We start from the raw sequence: 25544 nt of genomic DNA on the forward strand, positions 1-25544 counted from the left end.
GTTACAAATTTTAAGATAAACCAGCATATAAACTAATAAAAAAAACTACATATTTAGGCTTACAGTCACAAAACCCATAGAGCAGGAAGGTTCTGAAATTGCTTAAACTTGCATTGCTGGTTAATTTTAGATGTTTATCCACGGTCACTGTAGCAATGCGGTCACATTCTTTTTTGAATGAATGCATATGTGCGGCTCTTCTTGAGCAAGTTTAGATCAGTCCGAGCATGCGCGGATTCTAGTAAAGACTTTTTAAAAGTGTAAAGGTTCTTTCAATTTTGATAAGACGTCGCGCTCTGTGTTGACCGGTCAGTGCCGTCCGTATTATGATGCTGCTCTCGCTGTTTGTAGCTGCAGCCGCTGGATTTCTCGCCTTACTCATCTTCCAGAAGATGTTTTATCCTTACTTTTGGGATGATTTGATTTATTACTTGAAGTTTCAAAGAGTCAAACGATTGATGAAGCTAAGGATGGGGGAGGGGGTTGTCACTTTCCTGGACTGCTTTGTCCACCAAGCGAGGAAAACCCCAGACAAACCCTTCATCGTATTCGAAGGAGAGGTTTACACTTTTGAAGACGTGGACAAAAGAAGCAACAAAGTAGCGCAGGTATTCAAGCAGCAGGGAGGCGTGAAAAAAGGAGACACAGTAGCCCTGCTGATGAGCAATGAACCCGATTTCATTTGTGTTTGGTTCGGACTCTGTAAACTGGGCTGTCAGGTCGCGTTCCTGAACTTTAACATCAAATCCAAATCACTTCTACACTGTTTCGAGAGCTGTGAAGCAAAAACCCTCGTGTTAGGCGCAGGTATTTGCACCGCACAACGATTTACACCATGTTATTTCTTATTTTGTTTGAATCCTTTTGCTGAACGCAACCAGCTTCAGGTATTGCATATTGTGCAATTTTAAACAGTAGCCAGTTGCATGAACTTTGATAATGTTTAATGTAATTCAACTGTTTTTTTTATAGGTTGTGTCATATACCTACTGTTCAAGATTGCAACATTTAAGAAAACGTTTCTTTTTTTCTAAGATTTATTTTGGAATAACTATAACCTTTGTTACCATTTCCCGTGGACTTTTTTTTGCCACCTACATTTTTACTTGTCTTGCTTATTTCTTTCTCAAACATCATTCTCATCAGCCAGATTAGTTTTTTTCGGTGTTGTCGTAAAATACAAAATATACGTTTTCTCTTCTAAGTATACCAGTAAGGAGTACAGTATGTGTATACTCCAAGTATTGTTTTGTTTTTTAAAAGTGTATATGTTAGTTAAAGTGTGCAGTGCGATTTATATTTTTATGTTTTATACAATGTATAGAAAAAAATATAATTTATTGTTGATTTTAAGAAGGCAGCGCTACTGTTTAAATATTTAGCCACTTTCTGTATGACATAGTGTTCATATACTCACTCTAGGTTTATACCACTGGACATATTTAGTGAGGCAATTGATTGCTGAATAGGATTAGAGATACTGTTCAGGTAATCAGACAGAGTTTCCTATGTATCGAATAAGTCATAATTATTTAGAATGGACATATAGAAATCCTGTGTTAATTCACCCTAAGGACAGTTTTAGCAACCACATGTTAACAATACGGTCCTTAAATGCTGGACAAAGTGCTGACAACATTTATCTTGTAGTGCCATGAAGGGGTTATCTTGGGTGAAATGGATATGTTACCTCTGAGATAGTCAGATGACTGTGATAAAAGTTGTATTTTTTTTTCTTTTTTAGATTTCATCCACTTGTTAGATGATGTACTGTTTACTCTGCAACAAAACAAGATTGATTTGTGGTTATTGGACAGAGACTCACCTTACCAAGGAGTTAATACATTGCTGGACAAGATTGAAGGTGCTTCAGAGGAATCAGTACCTGATGTTTGCTCTCCAACCGATATCATGTCAAATTTCATCTATATCTTTACATCTGGAACCACAGGTACAGATTTTAATTGAATGTGTTTTGGTTTTGACTCTTCACCCAGTTTCCAGGCTTAGAGTACAGTATCCATTATCCATTACTTTTAAGATTAGCTACTGCTACCAGCCAGGATAGAACAAGCCAACAGGTTTGAAAAATCACTTTTCCTTCACACAGTGAAATGTTTCAAGCACACAGGAACATTTCCAGCTGAAATCCATAAAACCTGTGTTCTAATATTCTGTCTTCCTACACCGTTGTTAGGCTTTTACCACCACGCCCAAAACTAATGGAACAGTATTGCCTTAAGGGGTCTGTAAAACCTTTGTGCCCATTCCAAGTATTTGGCAAGAGAAAAACAAAAACAGGGAAGCTACTGTATATGTGACAGTAATTGCATAAGATTTAGACATATGTCTTATGGAGCAAACAGACATCTGTACCTTTATGAAATCAGTATGCGAGGCAAAGCAAATTAGTTATGATACTGTATGCCCATCAGCAAAGACACAAATTTCAGGTACCTAACGAGTACTGCATATACTGTAGCTTTCACCAGTGTCAATACTGGTTCCTAAAGCAGCTGTACTAAACGTTATACTGTACACAGTAATTAAAGACACTAATTAAAACAGCAAGGAATCTGTTTGTTGCAAGAGCGCACAGTTTCCTGTGTTTCCATGATTTTTATTTATAATTGGTGACATAAACATCTGTTGAGAACCTGAATCAAAGACTCAACAGCACATTTTTATGGATCAATAAATAGCATTTGCTCACATTACATGTGGTAAATAACTGTTATACAGCACATAATTTCTTTATCCCTCAGTAGGACTTGTTAATGGAGTATTGATCAAGCAGCAAACAGGACAAATAAATATTTATTAGAATTAATAATACAGACTAATCACATCCAACATGTTACTACTATGATACATGTAGCAGCTATATCACCCTGCAACTCACAACTAGCAGCCCACTGAAGCTAAGCAGGTGTGAGCCTGGTCAATACCTGGATGGGAGACCTCCTGGGAAAAACTAAGGTTGCTGCTGGAAGAGGTGTTAGTGGGGCCAGCAGGGGGCGCTCACCCTGCTGTCCATGTGGGTCCTAATGCCCCAGTATAGTGACAGGGACACTATACTGTAAAACAGGCGCCGTCCTTCGGATGAGATGTAAAACCGAGGTCCTGACTCTCTGTGGTCATTAAAAATCCCAGGGCGTTTCTCGAAAAGAGTAGGGGTGTAACCCCGGAGTCCTGGCCATTGGCCCTTACCAATCATGCCCTCCTAATAATCCCCATCTATGAATTGGCTTCATTACTCTGCTCTCCTCCCCACTGAGAGCTGATGTGTGGTGAGTGTTCTGGCACACTATGGCTGCCGTCACATCATCCAGGTGGATGCTGTACATTGGTGGTGGTGGAGGGGAGTCCCCATTACCTGTAAAGCGCTTTGAGTGGAGTGTCCAGAAAGCAATTGTTATTAATTGCTTACATAAGTGTACAAATCTGCTTTCTACAGATATAGAAACACCATTTCGTCTACACCTGTAATGTAAAGACAAATCACCTTAAAAAGCTAAGAGAGAATCTACAGTACATTATATCCTATGAAAAGGATTCTGACTTAAATCCGATAGCAGGAGCTCATGAATTAAACATTTTTTCTATTTAAAATAGTACACCACCAAGGAAGACAAAACAATTTAGCCGGAGGATTACACATTACAGGAAATCAGAATGTCCTCTAATAAATCAAACACTTTTATGAAGAGTACATAACTCTTCCAGTGTTCTGATTACCTGGACTGAACCTGGTTTCAAATCTGATGAAAAAGCAAAGCACACCAGTCTTTTATGCGGTCTATGATGATGACAGTTCCTTTTTCCTTCCTTCCCATGTTTATGTCTCACCCCCACTGTGTTTACTCCACACCCCACAGCTATATTTATCCTGCCTTGAGGTCAGCTTTGTCATGCAATCCATCCCCATGAAAGGTGGTCGCACTTCCGGTCCAGTCTTTGTGAAATATTTATTTTCTTATATGGCTGACATAATGATTTAACAGTGAATTAATTTCACCTGAGCTAACTATTAACGCTACTTCTTTAACCATCTGTACCTTTCACCATGTTTACTTGCTGCAGGGTTCAAGCACAGCTGTATAAATACTTTAGACAATTCACATTGTGTTAAATGAATAGAATAGGTAAATTAATTGGGAATTACAATCTTTTAGCTATCACCCCACACACACACTCAAGCCACAACAGTACATTATCATGAAACTGTATACAGGAAGATTCTGATCTTGGGCTATTACCAGCCTCACTAATGGGAACAACTATTAATCAATTTTACCTGAAACAGATAGGAACAGCCATTCCTGTTATATGTGCGTGATTCCAACTTTGAGAACCCATTGCATTTTTAAAGGAAAACTGCAATGCTATTTTTATATGTTGAGGTTGAGAAAGAACCAACATTGATGAATACTTTTCAGATCACAGTGAAAGTAAAATGTACACCTTAATACGTAAAATCACCAATTTACATCACAAAATAGACAAAATAATAGTATATGCAGCACCATATTCTGTGATTCAGAACAAGGCAACCAAGACTCCAATGAGCTGAAGTGGCCCTATTACATTGTAAAGAAGCAGGCTTGTGAATACATCTCTTTTAATCTAATAGAAATATTGCTCTTGACTTCAAGACGGTTTTGTCCAGAAATACACAGTAACTAGCAAGCAGGAAGGGCCGCATCACGTCACAATTCTCACAAACTCTAAACAACATGGTGACTATACAGTACTTTCACAAAGTTCACAATTTTATACTTAATTTGGAATTTGGAAAATTTTACAACTAATTTATTTTGTTGCTAAGATTTAATAACCAGTGTGAGAAGTTGGGACTGAAATTCCCCTTTAAATTACCCCATGACTCAGTTGTCACTGTGCAATATCACTGTGAAAATGTTGGAGGCAAAAGCAGAAATACAAATGTTGTTTCTCAATATCCCCTATGCAATTTTTAAAGTAAATAAAATGTAAGGTCTTTTAAAAAAAAAACTTCACAGTTCTAATTCTAGGACATAGTGAATAAAATACAATCCATTGTAGTAACTGAGTGTCCAAAAGTATTTATTTCATTTTATATAAATATTATGTTATGTAATAACATACTACTTGTAGTTGTTAAAAGAGCTGGTGAGATTTATTACATTACATTTCAAAGTCTTTTGAAGATTCTACCGCTTTTTCACATTTGCATTTAATTTTTAAAAATAAATAGATGGAAAATATGAACAGGCAGACAGCGTGATGGCTGTTTATAACAACAAGAGTGAGATCAGAGCAAAGTCTTCAGGCGCTATAAAACTTGACTAAGCAATGCAGTTGTCATTTAGATTAAAGCCTACTAACCATTTAAAGGGAAAGTTGTATTTCTGATGTCCTCTATCTCCCTGGAGCTCTGGAACGACCAAGATCACTTCCACCCCTAACCCCCCTCTCCCTCTTCTGCTTTCTCTGCTTTCCACAGTCTTTCAGCCTTGACTGGGTCTTCGAGTGTGTGAATTCTCCTATACATGGAGAAATCAATTTTTCTTTTTGGGTCTCTAGAGATCATCCTCCATTATACCTTTTGTACTTCTATGCCACAAGCCATGTCTTGCCAATTCTTTCTGCTCATGTTCAGTCTTATACAAGCTATAATACTTCCTTGTACAGTACATTTAATCCATGCTGTGGTAGTTTGTGGTAATAGACAAATTATTTGTGGCTCCATGGTCCCAGGAATTTTTTTCTTGTTTCTCTGTAGTGGTTTGCAAACTGTTCCCCATTGTCATCTCCATTGTTCTTTCTTTGGTGTTCCACTTGGAGCCAAAAAATGTATTGATCCACTCAGATATGCACCTGAATGCAATAAATTATACACATCTCTGTGTATCAAATCTTTCCAGATGTCTCACTTGGGTTTCTGCCTGTAACCATTTCTTAATGTACTGTACTCTATTTGTATACCCAGTTACTCAACCTAGCTGATGGAGTACCACTTTTAGAAATGCAGGACTCCCAACACCAGATCTAAAATTTTTCAGTAGCCACGGCCCAGTATTTTGTCCGCTGTCTGCTGTGCCACCTTCTTGAAAAACAATCAGAGCATTGCTCCTTGAACGTTTCACTCATTGATCACTTCCATTCTGTCTTTTTAAACAGTCTTTTTAACAGTCTCCGTCATTCTGTGAAGTATTCTCCCTCTTTCAAGTTTCTGAATTTTTGCATATTGTCACAATTAAATGTTACCAGAGCTTCATATGGTTCCTACTGATATATTAAGGTAATCTGAATGAACAAATAACAGCAAAGTTTGGTGCTTTTTAAATTTATTTCAGAAACGTCATCCAGCACATCGTTGTTAGTTGTAATCTGAAAGGAGGTGAATAGTTTTTCACAAAACAGTACTTTGGCTAAAAGCTGAATCCTTAATTAAATGCCACACAATGTTTCTGACTCAATTGTTTTCATATTTAAAAACACTCCATGAAATTAATGAATATTTTTATCTTCACGACACCCTGCTGGAGGCTAGATCATTTAATGTAGTAGAATACTGGCACTCACTCTGACACAAATATCTTTAAAAGTTAATGTGGAGGGTGGTCAAATATAAAATCGAATATTGTATGGTTCTGTAAATTTCCAACTAATTCTATTGATTTATCAAATAATTTATCATTAAATAAACTTTTAATGACCTTATATGGTCCTTTGAAGGTCTTGATAGTCCTTCCAGAATGAAATTTCCAGTGTACACATCACTTACAGCTCAGTTTCCTTGTTTGAACAGCTCGGGTAGAAAGCAAGTTATTCTAAAATTAACAAATTACAAACAACTCCTTCCTATAAAATTTTGTGAAGATTGAGAGTGTTGCTTTATATAGCTCACTGTAACCCGAAATGCTAAAATCATCCTTTGAAATGATGTTGGATGTGTTTTTCTAAACGGAGTTGCTGGAACGTATCCTTATGTAGATAATTTGTGTTGTTAGGGTAGGCATCAGGTCAGAGAAAGCTTCCTTCTATGTTCATACACAGGACAGAAGAATGTAAAAGAAGCAAAAGAACACAAAACCAGTCTATAAATAACTAGTCTAACAGCACCTTCAAAAATGAAGAGTAATCACCCACACTTAATCAGTCCTTGCAGTTTTTAAAAAAATACAAAACATTTTTGCTTTTTTAGTTGTAAGGATGTTATTTTCAAATATATATATGAATAATTTGTATTCTTCTTTTTTTCTGTTAAAGGTCTTCCTAAAGCTGCTCGTATAAGTCACCTGAAAGCAGTAATGTGCTTATGCTTTCTACGGTTATGTGGAGCCACGACTAATGACAACATCTATATTACTCTTCCTCTGTACCATATGTCAGCTTCCCTTTTAGGGATTGGAGGATGCATTGAACTTGGTATGAAAGAACTTTTTATTTGCTATGTACTTTATTCACAGTTGTAAATGGTTATATTTCAGGTACAGATACTTAATTACATACTTTATCAACAACTGTGAGAGTCATTATTGCTTATGTATTATTGGTATATATATTGCTTCCATATCTTGCTTACTGTATGTCTTCTATCATTGGAGTATTAATTCTTCTTGGGGACATACCATTTTCTCCATCTGATCCCCATAAGGATGAAAAAACTCAGAAACTCAGTTGATATTTTAACCAGCATAGTAAATGGTTTGTTTAGCACACTAAATGAGAAGAAATGTCTACAGTTGTGTTCCGGTACACTTAAATTGTTTTACTTTCTCAGTCACTCTGTCACTGTGTGTTATCAATATATTGTGGCTTTTATTTGCATGAAGCTTAATCACAGGTTATTAATACCATTTGTTTGTGGCTGTGTTCTCCTAATCATGACAGTAGTAACTCTAAATATTTATTAACCATACAATGAATAGTTTAAATAACTAAAGTAATTTCACATTGATAAGAAAGAAAGAAGCAATTTAAACAAGAAGGCCACAGTCCTGTTGTATTGTCAGTAACATATTTCCTGTAAAATTCTTTAAAACATTCCTTACAATTCCTTAGAGTGTTTCAGAAAGGGTGGAAATTGGTTTAACAAACAAATTAACATCTTTCGCAAATTTGCTGTGTACCTTTTTGAAACTCTTCATTCAGATACTTAAAGCCATAGGTTATACTTATCTGAGTGATATCTGAGTTACAAATAATGAAAACAAGTATTATAGTGTTTATGCAAAGAATGTGCTATCTGCAAAATCTCTCCATTAATTTAGGCCCAGATAAAATCAAACCTCAACCTGTACACCCATTGCACATTACAAACTGTGTGTTTGATGGCAAATGTCCCATGGGTACAAATTAAAAAGCCTCCTTCAATTACTTGATTGATGCTTTTGGGTGGGTCAAACCTTAATTTAATCTTGGTCTTATATCAAATTTACTTAATCACTTGTCTGTTAAAACATATCATTATAAGTTTGTTCTAAGCCTGCTGAGTTGCTAGGATTGGGCAGAAATGTAAAAGTTAAAAATAAATTAAAGATGGTCAATATATTGTAACGAGCAACCAATTTAAACATTACTGCTTTTTATAACTAATTACCTTGTTTTACAGTATATGTAGACATAATAAAAGGCCAGTGTAATATGGCAGTCATATTGTATACCTGAATACCTACTGTGTATTATTATTATTGATTTTTGTTACTTCTTACCCAAGGAGCTACCTGTGTTTTAAAGAGGAAATTTTCTGCAAGTCAATTTTGGTCTGACTGCCAAAAATATAATGTCACAATATTCCAGTATATTGGAGAACTGTGTCGATATCTGGTTAATCAGCCTAAGGTAGGAACAGTCTTCATTTCAAAACCTGACGTCTGTAGGATGTTTTTTTTAGAATGCTTTATGACTGAAGGGATTTCTTTAAATGTGTCCATACTCTTATTCAAACCCTTGCAATATTATATACTTACAGGACAGGATGATTGTTACAAAATGTGCATCAAGCATTATACATTTAAAATGTAAAAAATTGAATGCATAGTTTAAACATCAGTGGCATATCGTTCAAAAATTGTTATATACAGTGTTCTGCATGTGTATGTACTGCCTACACACAGTGTTTAAATTTATTTGTACCCTCAAAAGATGTAAAAGCTTAATGCTGTAATCTGTTTATAAAAATCACTAATTTTAGTTACTCATTTGAAAGTTTCTTAAAATATCTTGATGTTTGGTCTGATCTTGTCACATACCACAATGTAAATAATAATAACAATTACAATAATTACAATATAATTACTTATAAAACAATAAGTAATTTATTTTATACTGTGTATATATATATACAGTATATATCAATCAGACAGAAACGTTTTAATTCACTTTGATTGATATTGGGTAAAAAAAAGAAACTTTATACCATTGCAATCCACTTTATATAATTTATCATCACAGGCACAGTCACAAAATTGTCTGAAGTGTTCAGAATTTCTACCTCCATCTTTGGTGAGAGACATAACAAGATGAACATCCTTGTGGAAACTGTAACATCTACTGTATCATCAGGATGTTCACAAATAGTAGTATGGTTCTATGCTAAAAGGTAGGGAACACAAACGTTTCGTTTACATGTGTGATGCAACAAGGTAGTATATTGTAAAAAAACCTGGGGCCCTACCTTTATCCACATGAGGTTACTGTGGGACTGGACTCCGATCTCATTTTATTGTACATGGATTTCCACATGAGGATTTATTGAGGAAAATGTCTCGCATAGAAATGCTAGTTGTGCTCAGGTGCACCACATTTCATTAGCTGTGTTAAGCAGGTTCCCAGAGACGACACAGAAGGAGCAGCAAAGAAATCTTATTGACTGTGCCCATGTCAGGGGTGCCAGAAAAGCAGAGACTGTGCATACAAAGCTGGTTCTTTTATCGTGGCCAAAAGTCCCTGGCCAAATGGGACCAGCCAGGTTAAAACAAGGCTCTGTCAGGTTACGGCCTCTCTGTTCAAAATAAAAAAAGAGACCCTTCAAAATCCATATGTAGGGAGTGTAAAGTAGTGGGAGAGAGAGAACTGTTTCCTGACAAAAATTGTGACAAACTCTAACATCTTCATGCTGAATAAATCTAGTGCCCTTGAAAAAAATCTGTGGCAACATACAGTAACAAAGAAAAAGAGACATGATTTAGCCAAATACTATCTAAATTGCTCCAAAACTAAATTGGACTATATCGTGGTTGGACACAAACACAAGCTGAAACTTTTGGCAACATAATCAATATTAATACTAAGTATTTGGTTTCCACATTAATAAAAATATTAGTGAGTTTGTGTGTTTTGTCACTTTCTGAAACAAAGATTTTAATAATTAAGACATGCCTACTAAGAGAGATATTACCTGAGTCCTTATTTAGATCATTAGGATCAAAAGCAAGCCACAAGAGACAATGGACACTTATAAATCTTAATCATTAAAGGTTGTTCGTCTGTATATAATCTGATATATAAGACTGATAATAAAATAGTGCTAGTGTTGATTTTTAGCACTGACCAATTTGGTTATTGGTTCTTTTAAATTGCAATATCTTACAATTAGGCTTCCAAACTATAACACAACAGTTTCAAGGATGTTTTACATTTCTTTAAATCAACCGTGGTACATTTTTGTAACCAGTACCCTTAACCCACCATGCTTTTCACAAGACTGTAAATGGCATATAAAAGCATGGAGTTAATAAATCCAGCATTGCAGAAATTGAAATATTTGTTGGAAAACAGTCTGTCTTGCTCTTTAGGTTTGTACTCCTAAGGAATCAGATGCCCCTATAGACAAACTGTATAAAGGTCTATGGACACTCTACTTAAAACTCAGCCAATGATAACCAGTGTTCTAGTACATCAGAATACTGTATATGTCTGTTTATGCATGTAAATATTTATCAAATGTTTTAAAAAAGAGAACATCTTCAATTTATTTTGAATACATTTTTTTATACACCTACAGACCTGAATAAACTTTATTTAGGCCTGTAGTTTTATTTTAAGGCCATTTATAGTGTAGTATATTTTGTGCAGCACACTTTTGCCGAGTCCTAAATAAACTACTTTTTAGGAATGAAATATTTTTTCCAGTATTTGTTTTATCTTCCCTGCAGTCAACAGTCAAGAGAAAATATTTATTTTGTTCAGTAGTTCCTAACCTACTGACCATATGTATTGAGAAAGTGTAATTTAGAGTCTTTTTAAAATGTTTTACTTAACTTTTTATCCACAGGTAGCTGGTGAAATGAATCATAAAGTACGCATTGTGGCAGGGAGTGGCCTGAGATCTGATGTTTGGAAAGAGTTCATTAAACGCTTTGGAAAGATTAAAATTGTCGAATCTTATGGATTGACGGAAGCTAGTATTGGCTTCATTAACTACACTAATAAAATTGGACCAATTGGACGTGCAGGATTTTTAAATAAGGTCAGCTATATTAAACGTTGTATAGCTTTTGTACAACTATTTTGTTTTTATAATTTCAAATTTCTCTACAATAAAGGGCTTTTCTTCAAGAGTTAAGGTATGCATTGTAAGGCACTTACATGTCGTTATTAAAACTTTGTGTACAAGCAGAATGCTTGTGGCTCAGTTTGTGGTACACAATGTATATTTTATCTGTTAATTACATCTGTATAGATACCTGTAATTATGTTTCCTTATGTAAGTAGCCCTCATATGATTGTTCTGAAAAAATGTTACCTGTATTTATTAAAAGCCCTCTGATAGAAGAAAACATTAAAATACATAAACATACTGTGTTTAATTGCATCTTGATTAAAAAGATTAATTATACAGTGTTTTAGAAGTGATTCATTTAAGGTTTACATTTGTAAAAACATTTTAATGAAACACTCAAATGTAAAACAGACTACAGGATGTAAATCAAGCCTGTTTTAATTTGAAATTAGTTTTCTAAACTTAAAAAAATCTCAATGTCAAGAGAATAGTTTAATGCAATGAGGGATTAGGAAAAACCAAATGCCCGAGGAAGGCTTCACAACATTTTTTGCTTTTTCTTTATTGTTGTGTCCTTAACCACTGCTTGTTCCTTTGCGGCTCACAGTTTGACATAGGTCCCCATTCAAACCTTTCTAGATCTAATGATCTTAATCTAAACCTGGGAAGCTCGCTCATGCTGGAACACTGTAGACCAAGCTAGTGGTGCCACAGCAGCCATACATAACTCCACAAGCGGTGACACGGGAACTATAAACTTGATGGGCTCTGAGCCACCCTAACACACTGCAAACTCTAAAGCAGAGTCCTGTTCACTGTCCAGGGACATTTAGAAATTCAGTATCACTCGAGGTGGGTGTGGTTGTACATTGCCTGCAGGTGATACAGGTTTCCTGTCGGAACCCACTTTCAAGCGAGTTAAGGTGTGGTCAGCTATTATGTCAGCGCTAGCTCGCTCTGCAGTATTCCAGTGGGATCAAGTCCAACAAAACAAATGTAAAATAAACATGAATGTTTCAAGCTATTTCCTGCTGCTAATGACAGCTGTCAAAGCCGTGCATTTTTAATTCAGTATTAAATATTTAATGAGCTGCAGTATAAGGGTGTTTACCTGTTTAGACTGTTTTAAAACAGACATACAGTATTACAATAAGGAAACATTTGACTGCATATGTGTGTATAAATTGAATCTGTAAGAATCTAAGCAAAGCCTAGATTCACTCTTCTTTAATTATGTACACTTAAAAATGTTTCTCATTTTATATTTCAGCGCATTTTACCCTTTGATTTCTTGAAATATGATCTCCAAAGCAATGAACCAGTACGGACTGAAAAGGGGTATTGTGTGAAAGTCAAGAAGGGTAAGAAACTGATATATTCCATATTTTATTAAACTGTTGTCTTTTTATTTAGATTTTCATCCTAACATTCATTTATAAAATGTAATTGTTTTATATATGCATTGTTTAAACGTATTTTCCCAGAACTGCTATTCTTTAGATTTTCTGAACATTTTTCTTTATTTTTTAGTGGAAGAATGTGGTAATATTAGTGCATCTCTGTTTCTGATAGGTCGGGAAGTAAGATTTCTACATATGGGAAATATTATTTAGTGGCAATTGGCAAGTTAATGACCAAGCTCAGGGTATATTAAGAAGGAAAATTATGACTGTGGCCAAGTTCTCACTGGCTAGAACCTGATAACTAAACACAGACAGAACTCTTTGTTCCTGTTTTCGGAACTTTCAAATTTAATTTAAAAATACAAATTTCTGGCACATTACAATATTTTCTACATTTTTGTTTATTCTTAAACCCTTTAATTATAGTACAAAAAACTAGAAAACAATTATGGAGGCTAAAACCATATTATATACATTGTAAACAGATGTCTTTTGTTATTTTGTCTGATATCCAAATACTTTTGGTCAAATAGTACTGTATATATACTGTATATAGTCCAATTTGTAATGCCAGTTTTGAGGTTGCATAAAACATTATCCATTGAGATCAGCTACTGCATGAATTACAAGCTACTTTTGTTCTGCAAATGTGGTTGTTCTGTAATTTACTGAAGCATGCTTCCTTTTCAAAAGAAAAGGCTCATTTAAAAGGCATATTTCTTACAGGCATGACATTTTCCTCCATAAATCCTGTCTTCCAGGGGTAAAAAAAATATTCATAAGTCCTAAAAATATAAAAATGTACATACTGTATATATAAATATAGAATATTTGTAATACATTTGCAACAAGTTCTAAAATTGGACAAACTAGAGGACAGGAATAGGGTCAGTCCAGATCCCATTCTCTGTCACTGTGATAATCAGGCTGTTGGTGTTTAATCAGCTTTTTATTTTGTAGGTGAGACTGGTCTTCTTGTTGCTCCAGTGTCAGTCATGAACCCCTTCCTTGGATATGCTGGAAATAGGGAACTCTCAGAGAAGAAGTTGCTGAGGAATGTCTTTAAAAGGGGAGATTTGTACTTCAACACTGGTGATCTCATGCTGCATGATGATGAAGATTTTGTATACTTTCGGGACAGAGTAGGAGATACATTCAGGTAATTACTGTTAATATTATTTGATATGTGACTAGCTAACTGAGGTAATGGACACATATATAAAGAGAAGTGATGACTGCCCCCTCTGGATGAAGAATACAGATGGGCTACAGGTTTTAGTAAGAAACTCAGTTGAAAGGTAAATATGTACTGTACACATTTATGACTATGGAGCCAGTGCTTCATCAAATATCTATTTTATTTGTAAATGAACTATTCTTGGCTTAAGGATGACTTTGCTTATATATTCCAATATTCTCTTTTATAATATTTTTAAAGAACATTTAAGAGATAATGAAGAGAAAGTGTTCTTTAGATAAGCATTATATATTTATGAATTAAATGAAGAGTATGATAAAAACTATAAGCACTGGATTCTATTCTTCATTAAATCCTAATCACCACTGTGTCTCAGTGTCTTAACTTGTATCAAAGATCATAGCTGTTGATTGAGTTCACAAATTGAGCTTAACCTCTCCATTTTGAATGGAAAAGATTTTCACGTTACTCTCCTAACAAACTGTGGTGTGATTTGTATATGATACAGGGTCAAATCATATTTATAAAATTGAAGAATAAATATACTATAATATATTTATTTTTAGACTTTACAATTTTTTTCCTAAGTTTTTCTTATTTTTTTTTACCCAATAATTATTATATACTCTGTAATGGTCAGTTAATCAGTACTATCTTTTAGCTTTAAAGACAAATAAGATGTGGATGAGGAAGAGTTCTGTGAATACATCAAGCTGTGATTAATAGACTGTATATAATGTGGATTTTATATATATACTATATTAAAAACACTTAGGCACTTAAATTCCTGTGCTTCAAATGAAATTTTAATGTGTTTTGGAGTGTAATGTCCTGTAGAACCCCATATTTATAGATATTCTTTTCTGCAGAAAATAATAAAATAAGAAATATTATATTACTTTAGTTTAAAAAATAGAAATTAGTCTTTTGATTTTGTTTGATGCAATTTTTATTTCCCTCATGCGTCTTGGAAATGTACCAAAGGTTAATAAGATGTGACAGTAACTTCGTAATAAAACAATCCATGGTACATTTATTTTCAAGAACAGGACAAAGATTTATTTCTGCTTTTGCACTATAAGTTCTAGCTCAAAGTAGTAAAATTTCTCATGGACATGGCATGACTTGATAAATAAAATCAGCGTACGACCTGTGAGGAACAGAAAAGGGCTGCGAATTGTGACACGGGGCCCTGCAGAATTATGATGACAACCAGTTTGTCCTTCAACCAAAACCCATGTGTCCCGAGCTCTGCTGATGTATAGTGAGAAGGTGAGCTCATTACCACTGAAATTCCTAGCAATCAATGAGGATTTCACAGGAAACATTGTTGTTGTGTATTCTCATTGTTGCTTCTGATTTCAGCGGAAGATGGAATTGAGGTGGTTCCAAGTTGGCACTGTGTGACAGAATCAAGCCAAGTAAAAGCTGCTTCCATTCACAAAAGCACCACATGATGCGACTCACCCTTTAGGATGGGTTAGGAGATGCCTGTCAACTGTGATCAGCTAAGCTAAATAGGAATAGATGCATTCAATGAAGGAACTTGGATGAACACAGAAAATTAGTTCATGACAGACAATGCGTAGAATACTAGCCCAGGCATGGTGGGAAGCTGGTGGCGTATCTAGAAGATTAAATGACAAGAGCTGTACTTCGGGGTCTGGTAACCGGTCAAAAGCTGGTTGTCAGAGGCTTACAGAGTGGCGTCTGGGGTTCCAACATGAGTCTTTCTCTATTTTGCTTTGCTGTTAAGTGAAGTGCAGGGTTATTTTAAGCTTCCTGAGAGCTGCCATTGTTAGTTTTATGCAATTTTTATCCTGAAAATTCAACAAAAATAGATGAAAGCAATCATTATGCAATAAAGCTTGCACAGGAGAAATCATGGGTGTAAAGAAAATGCCGCAGTATACATACAGAAACAGACTAAAGTTTTCCATCTGCTTTTGTCTGTTGTCTATCATTTTTTCTGTAGTCCCAGTGCGCTGTATTGGCTGTACTGGGAACAAACTCTAAAAAATCAGTATTATTAAATATTAAGTGATGGTGCCAATAGCAACAATGAGTAAACAAACATATTATCTTCAAATAAATGCTTCATTTTCAGTAGGTATGTAATATTACTCCTGGTTTTTCTTGAACCAGACACAGACTTGACAAAATCTGAGTGGAGTTAAGGTTGCTGACCTTTATCTTGTGCATTACAGTTTATTTATAAGGCTCTAAGAACAGTTATGAATAAAGGGTTGGAACAGTGGCACAGGTTAATAGGAATTGCTGCCTCAGAGTAATGGGACCCTTCTTCTGGACACAGGAATGGAGTTTGTATCTGTTCCCTGTGTTGATGAGGTTTTTCTCCCACAGTCCAAAAACATACTCTTAGGTTATTTGGCTTCTGGGAAAAATTGGCCCTGATATATGCATGTCTGTCTGTGTGTCTTCCCTGGGATGGACTGGTGTCCCACCTGGGGTGTACCTTGCCTTGCACCCGTTGCTTGCTGGGATAGCATCACTCCCCACCCTGAATTGGAAGAAGCAGTTTGAATGGCTGGTTAAGAATGAGAGAATGTAATTCAGCCATTCTAGCTTGTTTTATAGTTGGCAGCCAAATGATCGAAGGATCTGAACAAGCTGTTTATCGAACAAAGCAGGTTGTCTGCTTTAACTGTATAGCTGGGCTATTCCATACTTTCACAATACTAACTGCAAGTGCCTCCTCTTCTCCGTTTTTAAATCAAATCTACGTCCCTGCAGACTTCACTTATGTTCTCTTGTTTTTGTTGTATTCTGAAAAAGTCCACTATATCGACTTTGGCAGCAGTTTTAGATTTTTCATATTTGTGCTAGGTCCCCTTGTAGTATTCTCTGTTCAAGACGAAAAAACATATCTTTTAATTAGCCTGTCAGTGCAGGACATTTCTTGAAGATTCTTGATTTAAGATTCGTTTCTTTAATATTGTGACAAAAACTGTGCACTATATTCTAAATAGGGCCTTAACATCCATTAACATCCCTTGATATGAATTCTTTGACTATAAATCCTAACTTGCTTTTTTAATTGCTTTGATATATTGTTTAGATATTGTAAATGATGTGTCCATATCAACATCTAAATCTTTTTAAACAAGTCTGTTCTAACACCATGTTTCCCGTTACATATTTATAGCTTTTTATACCTTTACTACCTGTACGTTAAATATGCCAAGTGTTTACCCAATATTTAATATTACAGTATATACATATCTTTTAATTTCAGCTTCTACAGTATTTGCTGCAACAATGAAATCCACCTATTTTAGTATTATCTACAAACATGGCTACAAACCAAATCAGATTTTAGATCATCAATACAAATTAGGAAATGCAGTGTTCCAAGTAAAGATCCCTGTAGTACACCACTAATTACATTACCCAGTCTTGAGCATTCATCAACTATTTGTACTCTACTTGATATTAACCATTTCTTAGTCAAACACATGCATTTTCCTGAATTCCTACCACATGTAATTAGAGAACTAATCTTATATCAAGAATCTGTATCTGTAGTCTTCTTAAAATCAAAATATGCCATATCATGTGCTCTGTGTATATCCATTAGTGTAGCTGCTTGTTCAAAACTTTCAGTGAGTTGGTCAAGCAAGACCTATGTTGACTATTCCCCTGGATATTAGTTTTATAAGTAATCTTCTACTTTAGGTCTATAGAAACAGTCGTGTGAAAAATACATTTCAATTCTGTAGTTTTATATATCAGGACATAACAAAACATCATCTGGTCCTCACCAGGTCCTAAAATTAGGTAAATCTAACCTCAGGTGACAAACAACACATAACAGATTCCACTATGTCATTATTTAACAAAAAATAAGCCAAAATGCAGAAGCCATGTGTAAAAAACTAAGTACACCCCATGATTCAGTAGCTTGTAGAACCACCTTTAGCAGCAATAACTTAAAGTAATCGTTTTCTGTATGAGTTTATCAGTCTCTCACATCGTTTTGGAGGAATTTTGGGCCACTCTTCTTTACAACATTGCTTCAGTTCATTGATGTCTGAGGTCATTCGTTTATGCACAGCTCTCTTAAGGTCCTGCCATAGCATCCCAATGGGGTTGAGGTCTGGACTTTGACCTGGCCATTCCAACACCTTGATTCTTTTCTTTTTCAGCCATTCAGTTGTACTGTAGATTTGCTGGCGTGCTTGGGATCATTGTCCTGTTGCATGACCCAATTCCGGCCAAGCTTTACCTGTTGGACTGATAGCCTCACATTTGTCTCTAGAATACTTTGGTATAAAGAGGCGTTTATGAAACGGTGGCACTGTGGCTAAGGATCTACACCTGTGGCTGGAAGGCTGCCAGTTCAAATCCTGTGGCCGGCAGAGGAATCCAACTCTGTTGGGCCCCTGAGCAAGGCCCTTAACCCCAACTGCTCCAGGGGTGCCATATAAGTGGCTGATCCTGCACTCTGAGCCCAAGCTTCTCTCTCCCCGTTTGTGTGCCTGTGTGTCATGGAGCAAGCTGGAGTATGCAAAAAGACAAATTCCTAATCCAAGAAATTGTATATGGCCAATAAAGTGATCTTATCTTACCCCTCCACCACCATGCTTGATGGTTGGTATGAGGTGTTTGTGGTGATATGCTGTGTTTGGTTTTCGCCTAACATGGCATTGTGCATCATGACCAAACATCTCCACTTTGGTCTCATCTGTCCAAAGGACATTGTTCTAGAAATCTCCTGGCTACGCTTCCATGAAAGTCATACTTGTTCAGTCTTTAAGAAGGCTGCTAATTACCTTCTTAATTCCCATGGAAGCAGTAAGAGTGTACTTATTTTTTACCACATGGTTTCTGCATTTTGGCTTACTTTTTATTGAATAAATATATCATAGTGACATAGTGAAATCTGCTATGTTTTGTCTGTTATCTGAGACTAGATTTGTCTAATTACAGAAGTTGGTGAGGACCACATGATTGTTATTTATGCCCTGATATGTAAAACCATTGAATTGAAAGAGGGTGTACTTTGTTTTTCACATGACTAGTTTCCATACGCATACATGCAATAAAAGTAAGACTTATTGGTCAGTTTTGTTACTCTTGTAGATGGGCACTGCACTGAAAATGTTCTAGGCTGTAGGTACAAATGTTTTGCCTGTACTGTGTATGGTACCAAAAGATGGACGATATAGTTTAGTGAAGGGTAATATCAAATGCTTGTGTAAATTAAAAGAATAATTAAATATTGATAGAACTCTCTTTGAAATCTGTCTTTTTCTACTGTACATCTACTGTATGTATTTATTTTTAAGTTATTTCCAAGTAATCACATAAGACTTTTTGATCCATGTTTGCTGTACCAATATATCTTGCACATTATTCTTCATTATTCATTATTCAGTAGATTTATAAACTTTCAATGCCATCTAGTGCCCAGAATTGTTATGAGCAAGGAAAGGGCTTTATATGACATATTTATCATGAAAGGCCTTTGCAAGACACCCTTTTCCTCAGACTGTTACTATTTTTATATTTCCTGGATGTGGCTTTTTAAGGCACTCAGTTCATTTTCATGTCAGAGAACTACAGTAGTGTATGAAGTTCTATATAGTAAACTTTACAGTGTTAAAACAAATGATGAAAAGTTAGATGAGTTTGACATCTCTGTGCTTGTTCAGTCTACAATCATTTTAAAAACATAAATGATTTGCTTTTCTTTTTGTTTTAATGACCTACACATCGTGTTTTCAGATGGAAAGCAGAAAATGTTGCAACTACAGAAGTTGCTGACATTTTAAGCAGTGTGGACTTCCTGCAGGAGGTGAATGTATATGGAGTGAGTGTGCCAGGTAAAAAATATTCTCCTGGTTTCAATTCCAACCACATAATTCACATTAGAGATAGATGCCATGAATGAAATGATAAATAGACATTAGTGTAATATAAATTGAAATAGGTTCACTATGTAGATGTAAAACTGTGTAGTATAGCCTTAATAAACACAACGTAATTTTAAGTGATTCTCTTCATGCAGTCTTTTGCATCACTAAAGTAGCAATAATTGAATAAACCTTATTTATTTTTATAGCTCATTCTTATTTTATATTCAGATAATCAAATACAAGTTAATGGTAAATTACTTTTAATATTGCCATCTAATAATTTGTCAGACAAAATATAAATGTTGTTACTTTCTCTGTATTTCTCCTAATTTGAAAATCTGATTAACTGATCTTACAGTTCCACAATAACTCATCATAATAGCATACACATTTTATTTGTCTTGAGAATATTGAATTCAATGTGGGGCACATTCAGATCAAAAGGATGAAACTATTAACTATATTAACTATCTTTTTTTATTTTCTCTACTTTATGTAATCAAAAAGTTTGCACAAAAAACAATAGTGATGTTTGTGTCAGGAAGCCTTTTGGAAGGCATTTACTGTACTTTTTATTTAATACCTATTATAGACCATTTCTGGGAGATAAAAATAATACACTTAACTGCAGGTCACTAAAATAATGATCCTTTACACATGGTAAGTCAAAGGATGCCAAAAATGGGCAATCTATTAATTTGCCCAAAGATTTTACTTCAGTCAGAACACTTTGAAGTGTAGCACTTAATGCTAAAGAAACAAACATGAACCTATAATGGCTCTGGTATGGACTTTTCATAACTAGGGCTTTTATTTTGTCTCAATTTAGATTCATGTGCTGGGGGTCTTGCAGCATAATGCTTTCTGACTTAATATCACATAAGACTGAGAAATGAGTGTAATGAATGCTCTCCACCAAAATATCCAATATTGAGCTTTTACATGGTGAGGTCCATACTCCTTACAACAGAGTTGGCAGACAGAGAAGGTTCACAGGCATGTGTTCACCCTGGCCACATGATGTTTGTCTAACACAGGCAGGAGCTCACTTGTACCTCGCTACCTAGGAAATCCATCTCATAGCTGCCTAATAATGACATGCTGCAGACTGGTATTGTCAGTCTGGACTGTAAAGTTTGATATTTAAGACAGTGGGAAGTTCAGAAAACATCCAGAGTTAAGAAGAGTGTATTACCAAAATTCACACAGATAGGGAACACATGAGGGGGAAGAAAAGATCCAATTATAAAGAGTTAACATATACTGTATCTTAAGATGATTACAGCAGTGATAAAAATGGAACTCAAAAACTTAACTAAAATGAGCAAGGTGGGTTGAAAGGCTTCAACTTTAAAAGCCTGTATGATGTTTTAAAATAAGAGAACTGGTGGTTCCTTCTCTTTTAGGCTATGAAGGAAAGGTGGGGATGGCAGCACTTGTTCTGAAATGTGATCAAAAACTTGATGGAAAAGAGCTTTATGCACATTTGATAAAGCACTTGCCTTTGTATTCCTGGCCATGGTTTTTAAGAGTACAGGTAAGACTGTAAAATGCAAAATAGTCAAAATAGTTTATTTTTTAAATGTTCCAACATTATATGAAATATTTAATTAAAAAATTGCTGTAGAATTTAGCAACTCCTGGAATTGAACTGTGCCTTGACCTATTCTTCTCTCCCTTTTGCTAGACTTTCTCTCTCCTCTTCCTTTTTTACAAAAGCATGAGGACACTCTTACTCTCTTTCTGCTTGTGTGCATCTCTCTATCTGACTTCCTCTATTCTCCTGCTCTTTGATGTGTACACCATTCTGTAATGAAAACAGCAATAAACATGGTTTTTAGCCTTGACTGCCTTCTCCAGTTTTTTCTGCAATCCATCTGCACCCGAGCCCCCGAGACTGGACTGCCACATTTTCTTTTAAAATAAATTTTACTTTTATTTGCTAGTGTTGGAAAGGGCAGCTTTACAATTTCAAGAAAGAAGTACACAGTATATTCAAAATAATCTTTGATTTTGAGAGATTTTCTTTTTTATATATATATACTTTGATTGTTGTTCTTCAATTTTCAGTCTAGTGTTGATTTTAATTTATTTTCCCATTCAGATGTCTCTAGATGTGACTGAGACCTTTAAGCAGCAAAAAGGAAAGCTGGTTGCAGAGGGCTTCAATCCTGCGGTCATCAAGGAGCCTCTGTATGTTCTGGACACATCTGAGAAAACGTACATACCCCTCACTGAACCAGTATATGATGACATTGTGTCAGGTCAGATAAGACTGTAAAAAGAGAGAAATCTAATGGATTTTGGTATGATACAGAGACTTTTTAATTGACATACAAATATTCAGGAGTGTGCATATGTATTAGAGAAACTTTTTTATTTTAAGGGGCTTTCATACATGCGCAGAAATGGTTTAATGCAAAATCTCAGTATTATATGTTTTGGAAAATTATGCTACATTAAACTCATTCAGAATTCAAACCAGCATGAAAATGGGTGGAAATGTGTCAGTGCGAACTTCTACTCAGAATAATTTAGCCAATCCATTTGTTCAGGAAATCTTCCTGGAGTTTCAGGAAGAAAGAAAATGCAGTTTTTGCGATTAAAAACCATAACATTACAGTAAGTTTCCAGGTTTAGTAGTATAAATGGAGTGTAATACCAATGTATCAGATGTGCAGTACAATGGAGAAAACAACAGACCAGAGCAATACTACAGAATAGATTGGAGAGGAAGGAGATCTTTTGAGCTATAAAAACAAATGTCTTTGTGAAGGTGTGCGAAGGTGTCGGAAGGTGATGGAATGGGGCCGTCTTGATGTTCACTGGTAGCTGCTGTCTCCACTGGGGTGTGTGTAAATTGTTGGGAAATACATGAAACTTTTGTCAGTTAAAGGGGGATGAAGAGGGCAAGATTGGCTTTTAGGGAGGAATGAGAGACAGAAAGCAGTAGAGAAGCGAACTCTGAAGAGAAAAGTAATGACAAATCTGGCTTAAATAACCAGCTTATAATGAGATAGATATACACAGGGTTGAAGAGCTAGCGGACAGTGTGAGACAGAAGCTGCATAGGTGAGTAAATCAAATAGAGGGTATAAGAGAAGAGAAACAGATCAAATTTGAACGAGCTGCTGTAAATGGGAAGTATTACAGAAACAGGCAGACCTTCGTGATTGTTCACATTATTGTAATATTCAGCATGATACATGACAATTGGTAACATATCTAAAGTTATATTTTACAATTTTTGTGACAGTGTATCCCTTTGCTGATTGATCTGTTATTCATTAAACTGAGACATTGACTAAAAATATCCCATGATAACGTTAGTAAAAGTAGAGACATTAAGTTTTGGTTAAATTCCACTTAAGGGTTGCTCAAGACCTCGGTTTAATGTCTCATCCAAAAGATGGAGCCCACTACAGTATAGTGTCCCAGCCACTATACTGGGGCATTAGGATCCATACAGACTGCATGGTGGGCACCCCCTGATGGTGCCACTAACACCACTTCCAGCAGCAACCATAGCTTCCCAGGAGGTCTCCCATCCAGGTACTGACCAGGCTCAACCCTGCTTAGCTGCAGTGGGTAACCAGTTGAGAGCTGCAGGGATGATATGGCTGCTGCCTAAGAAACATAGTATTATCTGGAAATGTACTCCACGGTATAGAGGTAGACACAAAATGCCCTATCACCCATCATCTACTGTCTGGTCTTGGGTACAGACAAGGAACTTGCATCAGTAGATAGAAGACTGTGGTGGTGGATATACTGTATAGTAACTGAACATGAGATTAGAAATGTAAGGGGAAGATAAGCCATTCAGTGCCTTGAAAGATAGAATTTCACAGTCAGAGCAGAGGTTCAAGAACAGGAATAATATGAATGTTAAGTCAGATCTTAATAAAAATTCTAGCTTGCTGAATTTTTAACATACTGCAGTTTGTGAATCCTAGTCTAGGCTTTTAAAAACAAAATTAAAATGTAGGGGGAGACAAAGTACAAAGGAACTACAGCAAACTAAGAAAGTAGAAATAGGATGTAACAGGGAAAAATAGTTTCATTTTAAGGTAGTTAGATTAAATGGTAGCCTAGCCAGTTCAGTTAGGTTTAATGGCAGAAATAGAAAATGTGAGTCATTTCAATGTCAATTCTAGAAAAATAATTACATATAACAGAAGTGAGAAGTATTTAATGAGAAGGTGAAGACTAATAATAGCAATAACCCTGAACCTTGCACTATCATTTGCTTTCATATGACAACAATCTATAGCAGAAATTGGTTATTAGCACGTACTCTATATGTCACTCTACTAATACTTTATCTGTGTATTCTATAGCATTTCTAGTATTTTAGAAATGACATTTTTCAATTCCTGATCTCTTATTAGTGTTTTATTTAGGGGCACTGACTTGTTCAGAATATTTTAAAATTCTTGAAATTACATCTGCCAAAAGACTGTCATGGAAATTAACATAAATATAAAAAATAGGATTTTGACATTGGCATGCAATTTCATTGTTTTTTTATGCCGTAGAAGCTAATATTTGAATAATTTCTGAAATCTATCTAGTTTCCTAGTCTTAGTTCATCAGACGTTTTTATTCAGTTGCTCTACATTACCACCTGAATGGTTAACAGGTTGGTTTATCTCTGCTGTGATATCTGCAGTCCTGGAAAGACTCCATGTTCTGGAAAGACTGGGCTTCACTGTTGAATGGAGGTTTTGTGCAAGACCAGTGATTTCATCATTTATTCATGGTATGTCCAATCATAAAAAAATACATATTTTTACATATTTTAAAGATCCACATCAACAATAACCTATATAAAGACGTTTGAAAGAAATAATGATTAAGGTTTGTTAATTAATGTGCTTTTGAAAAACTGAGCTGTTAAAGCATATAACCAATTTCTTTAAATACCTGCATCTCTGTTAGTTAGATATAAGTGAATGTTTGCTATTGTTTTGTAATCTTTATTTTGTCTTCAACAGCATTTAGATTACAATTAGTATAACAGCTGTGGCAACAGTCTTTCTATTTTCAAACCTTATGGACTTTGATTAGGTAGATTATAACTTAAATTATAAATACAAAAAAAACATTCCACAAAAAGAAGATTGATTTCAGTTGAGTGCCTTTCCGAACCACCCTGAAATCAATCTTTTTGGAAGTAAAATAAAGTAGGGCCCTGTTTAAGGTGGTATACAAGGTGACAATGGAAAGTAAGGATAAAATGCTCATACAGAACTAACTTCAGTCTGGTATAACTTTTATGTTTCTGATAATTGTGATTTTTGTATTTGTAATATTGATTTTTTCACACATTTTTATGTTTGCAAAAAACATTCATATGAACATAATCTTTTGTCCCTTAGAGATAGTTATAGCATTTTATTTTCAGGGTGTAGTTTTCTGTGATTTAGTTTTTGATTAATCTCATTTTATGGCATGTAAATTTAGGAATAAAACATTTAGCCAATGTATTCCTTGTGTTTTCAATGATTCTATGTTTTTTTATATATCCACACAATCACATTTGGAGAAATTTCTTCAAATTTGAACTTCAT

The 25544-nt window shown here is 35.2% G+C and overlaps 1 protein-coding gene across 1 annotated transcript; it reads left to right on the forward strand.

The window, feature by feature from the left end:
- Window positions 1-238: 238 nt before the first annotated feature.
- Window positions 239-25447, forward strand: LOC102695053 (long-chain fatty acid transport protein 6). The gene is made up of 10 exons (XM_006626926.3): window positions 239-807; window positions 1745-1951; window positions 7255-7413; window positions 8705-8829; window positions 11264-11458; window positions 12762-12852; window positions 13855-14053; window positions 19841-19938; window positions 21378-21508; window positions 22076-25447. The coding sequence occupies exons 1-10, from the start codon at window positions 327-329 to the stop codon at window positions 22250-22252; spliced, it is 1863 nt and encodes a 620-aa protein (XP_006626989.2). The 5' UTR covers window positions 239-326; the 3' UTR covers window positions 22253-25447.
- The last annotated feature ends 97 nt before the right edge of the window (window positions 25448-25544 follow it).

This window comes from Lepisosteus oculatus, chromosome 3 (genome assembly GCF_040954835.1).
Source record: "Lepisosteus oculatus isolate fLepOcu1 chromosome 3, fLepOcu1.hap2, whole genome shotgun sequence".
NCBI classification, from domain to species: Eukaryota; Metazoa; Chordata; class Actinopteri; order Semionotiformes; family Lepisosteidae; genus Lepisosteus; species Lepisosteus oculatus.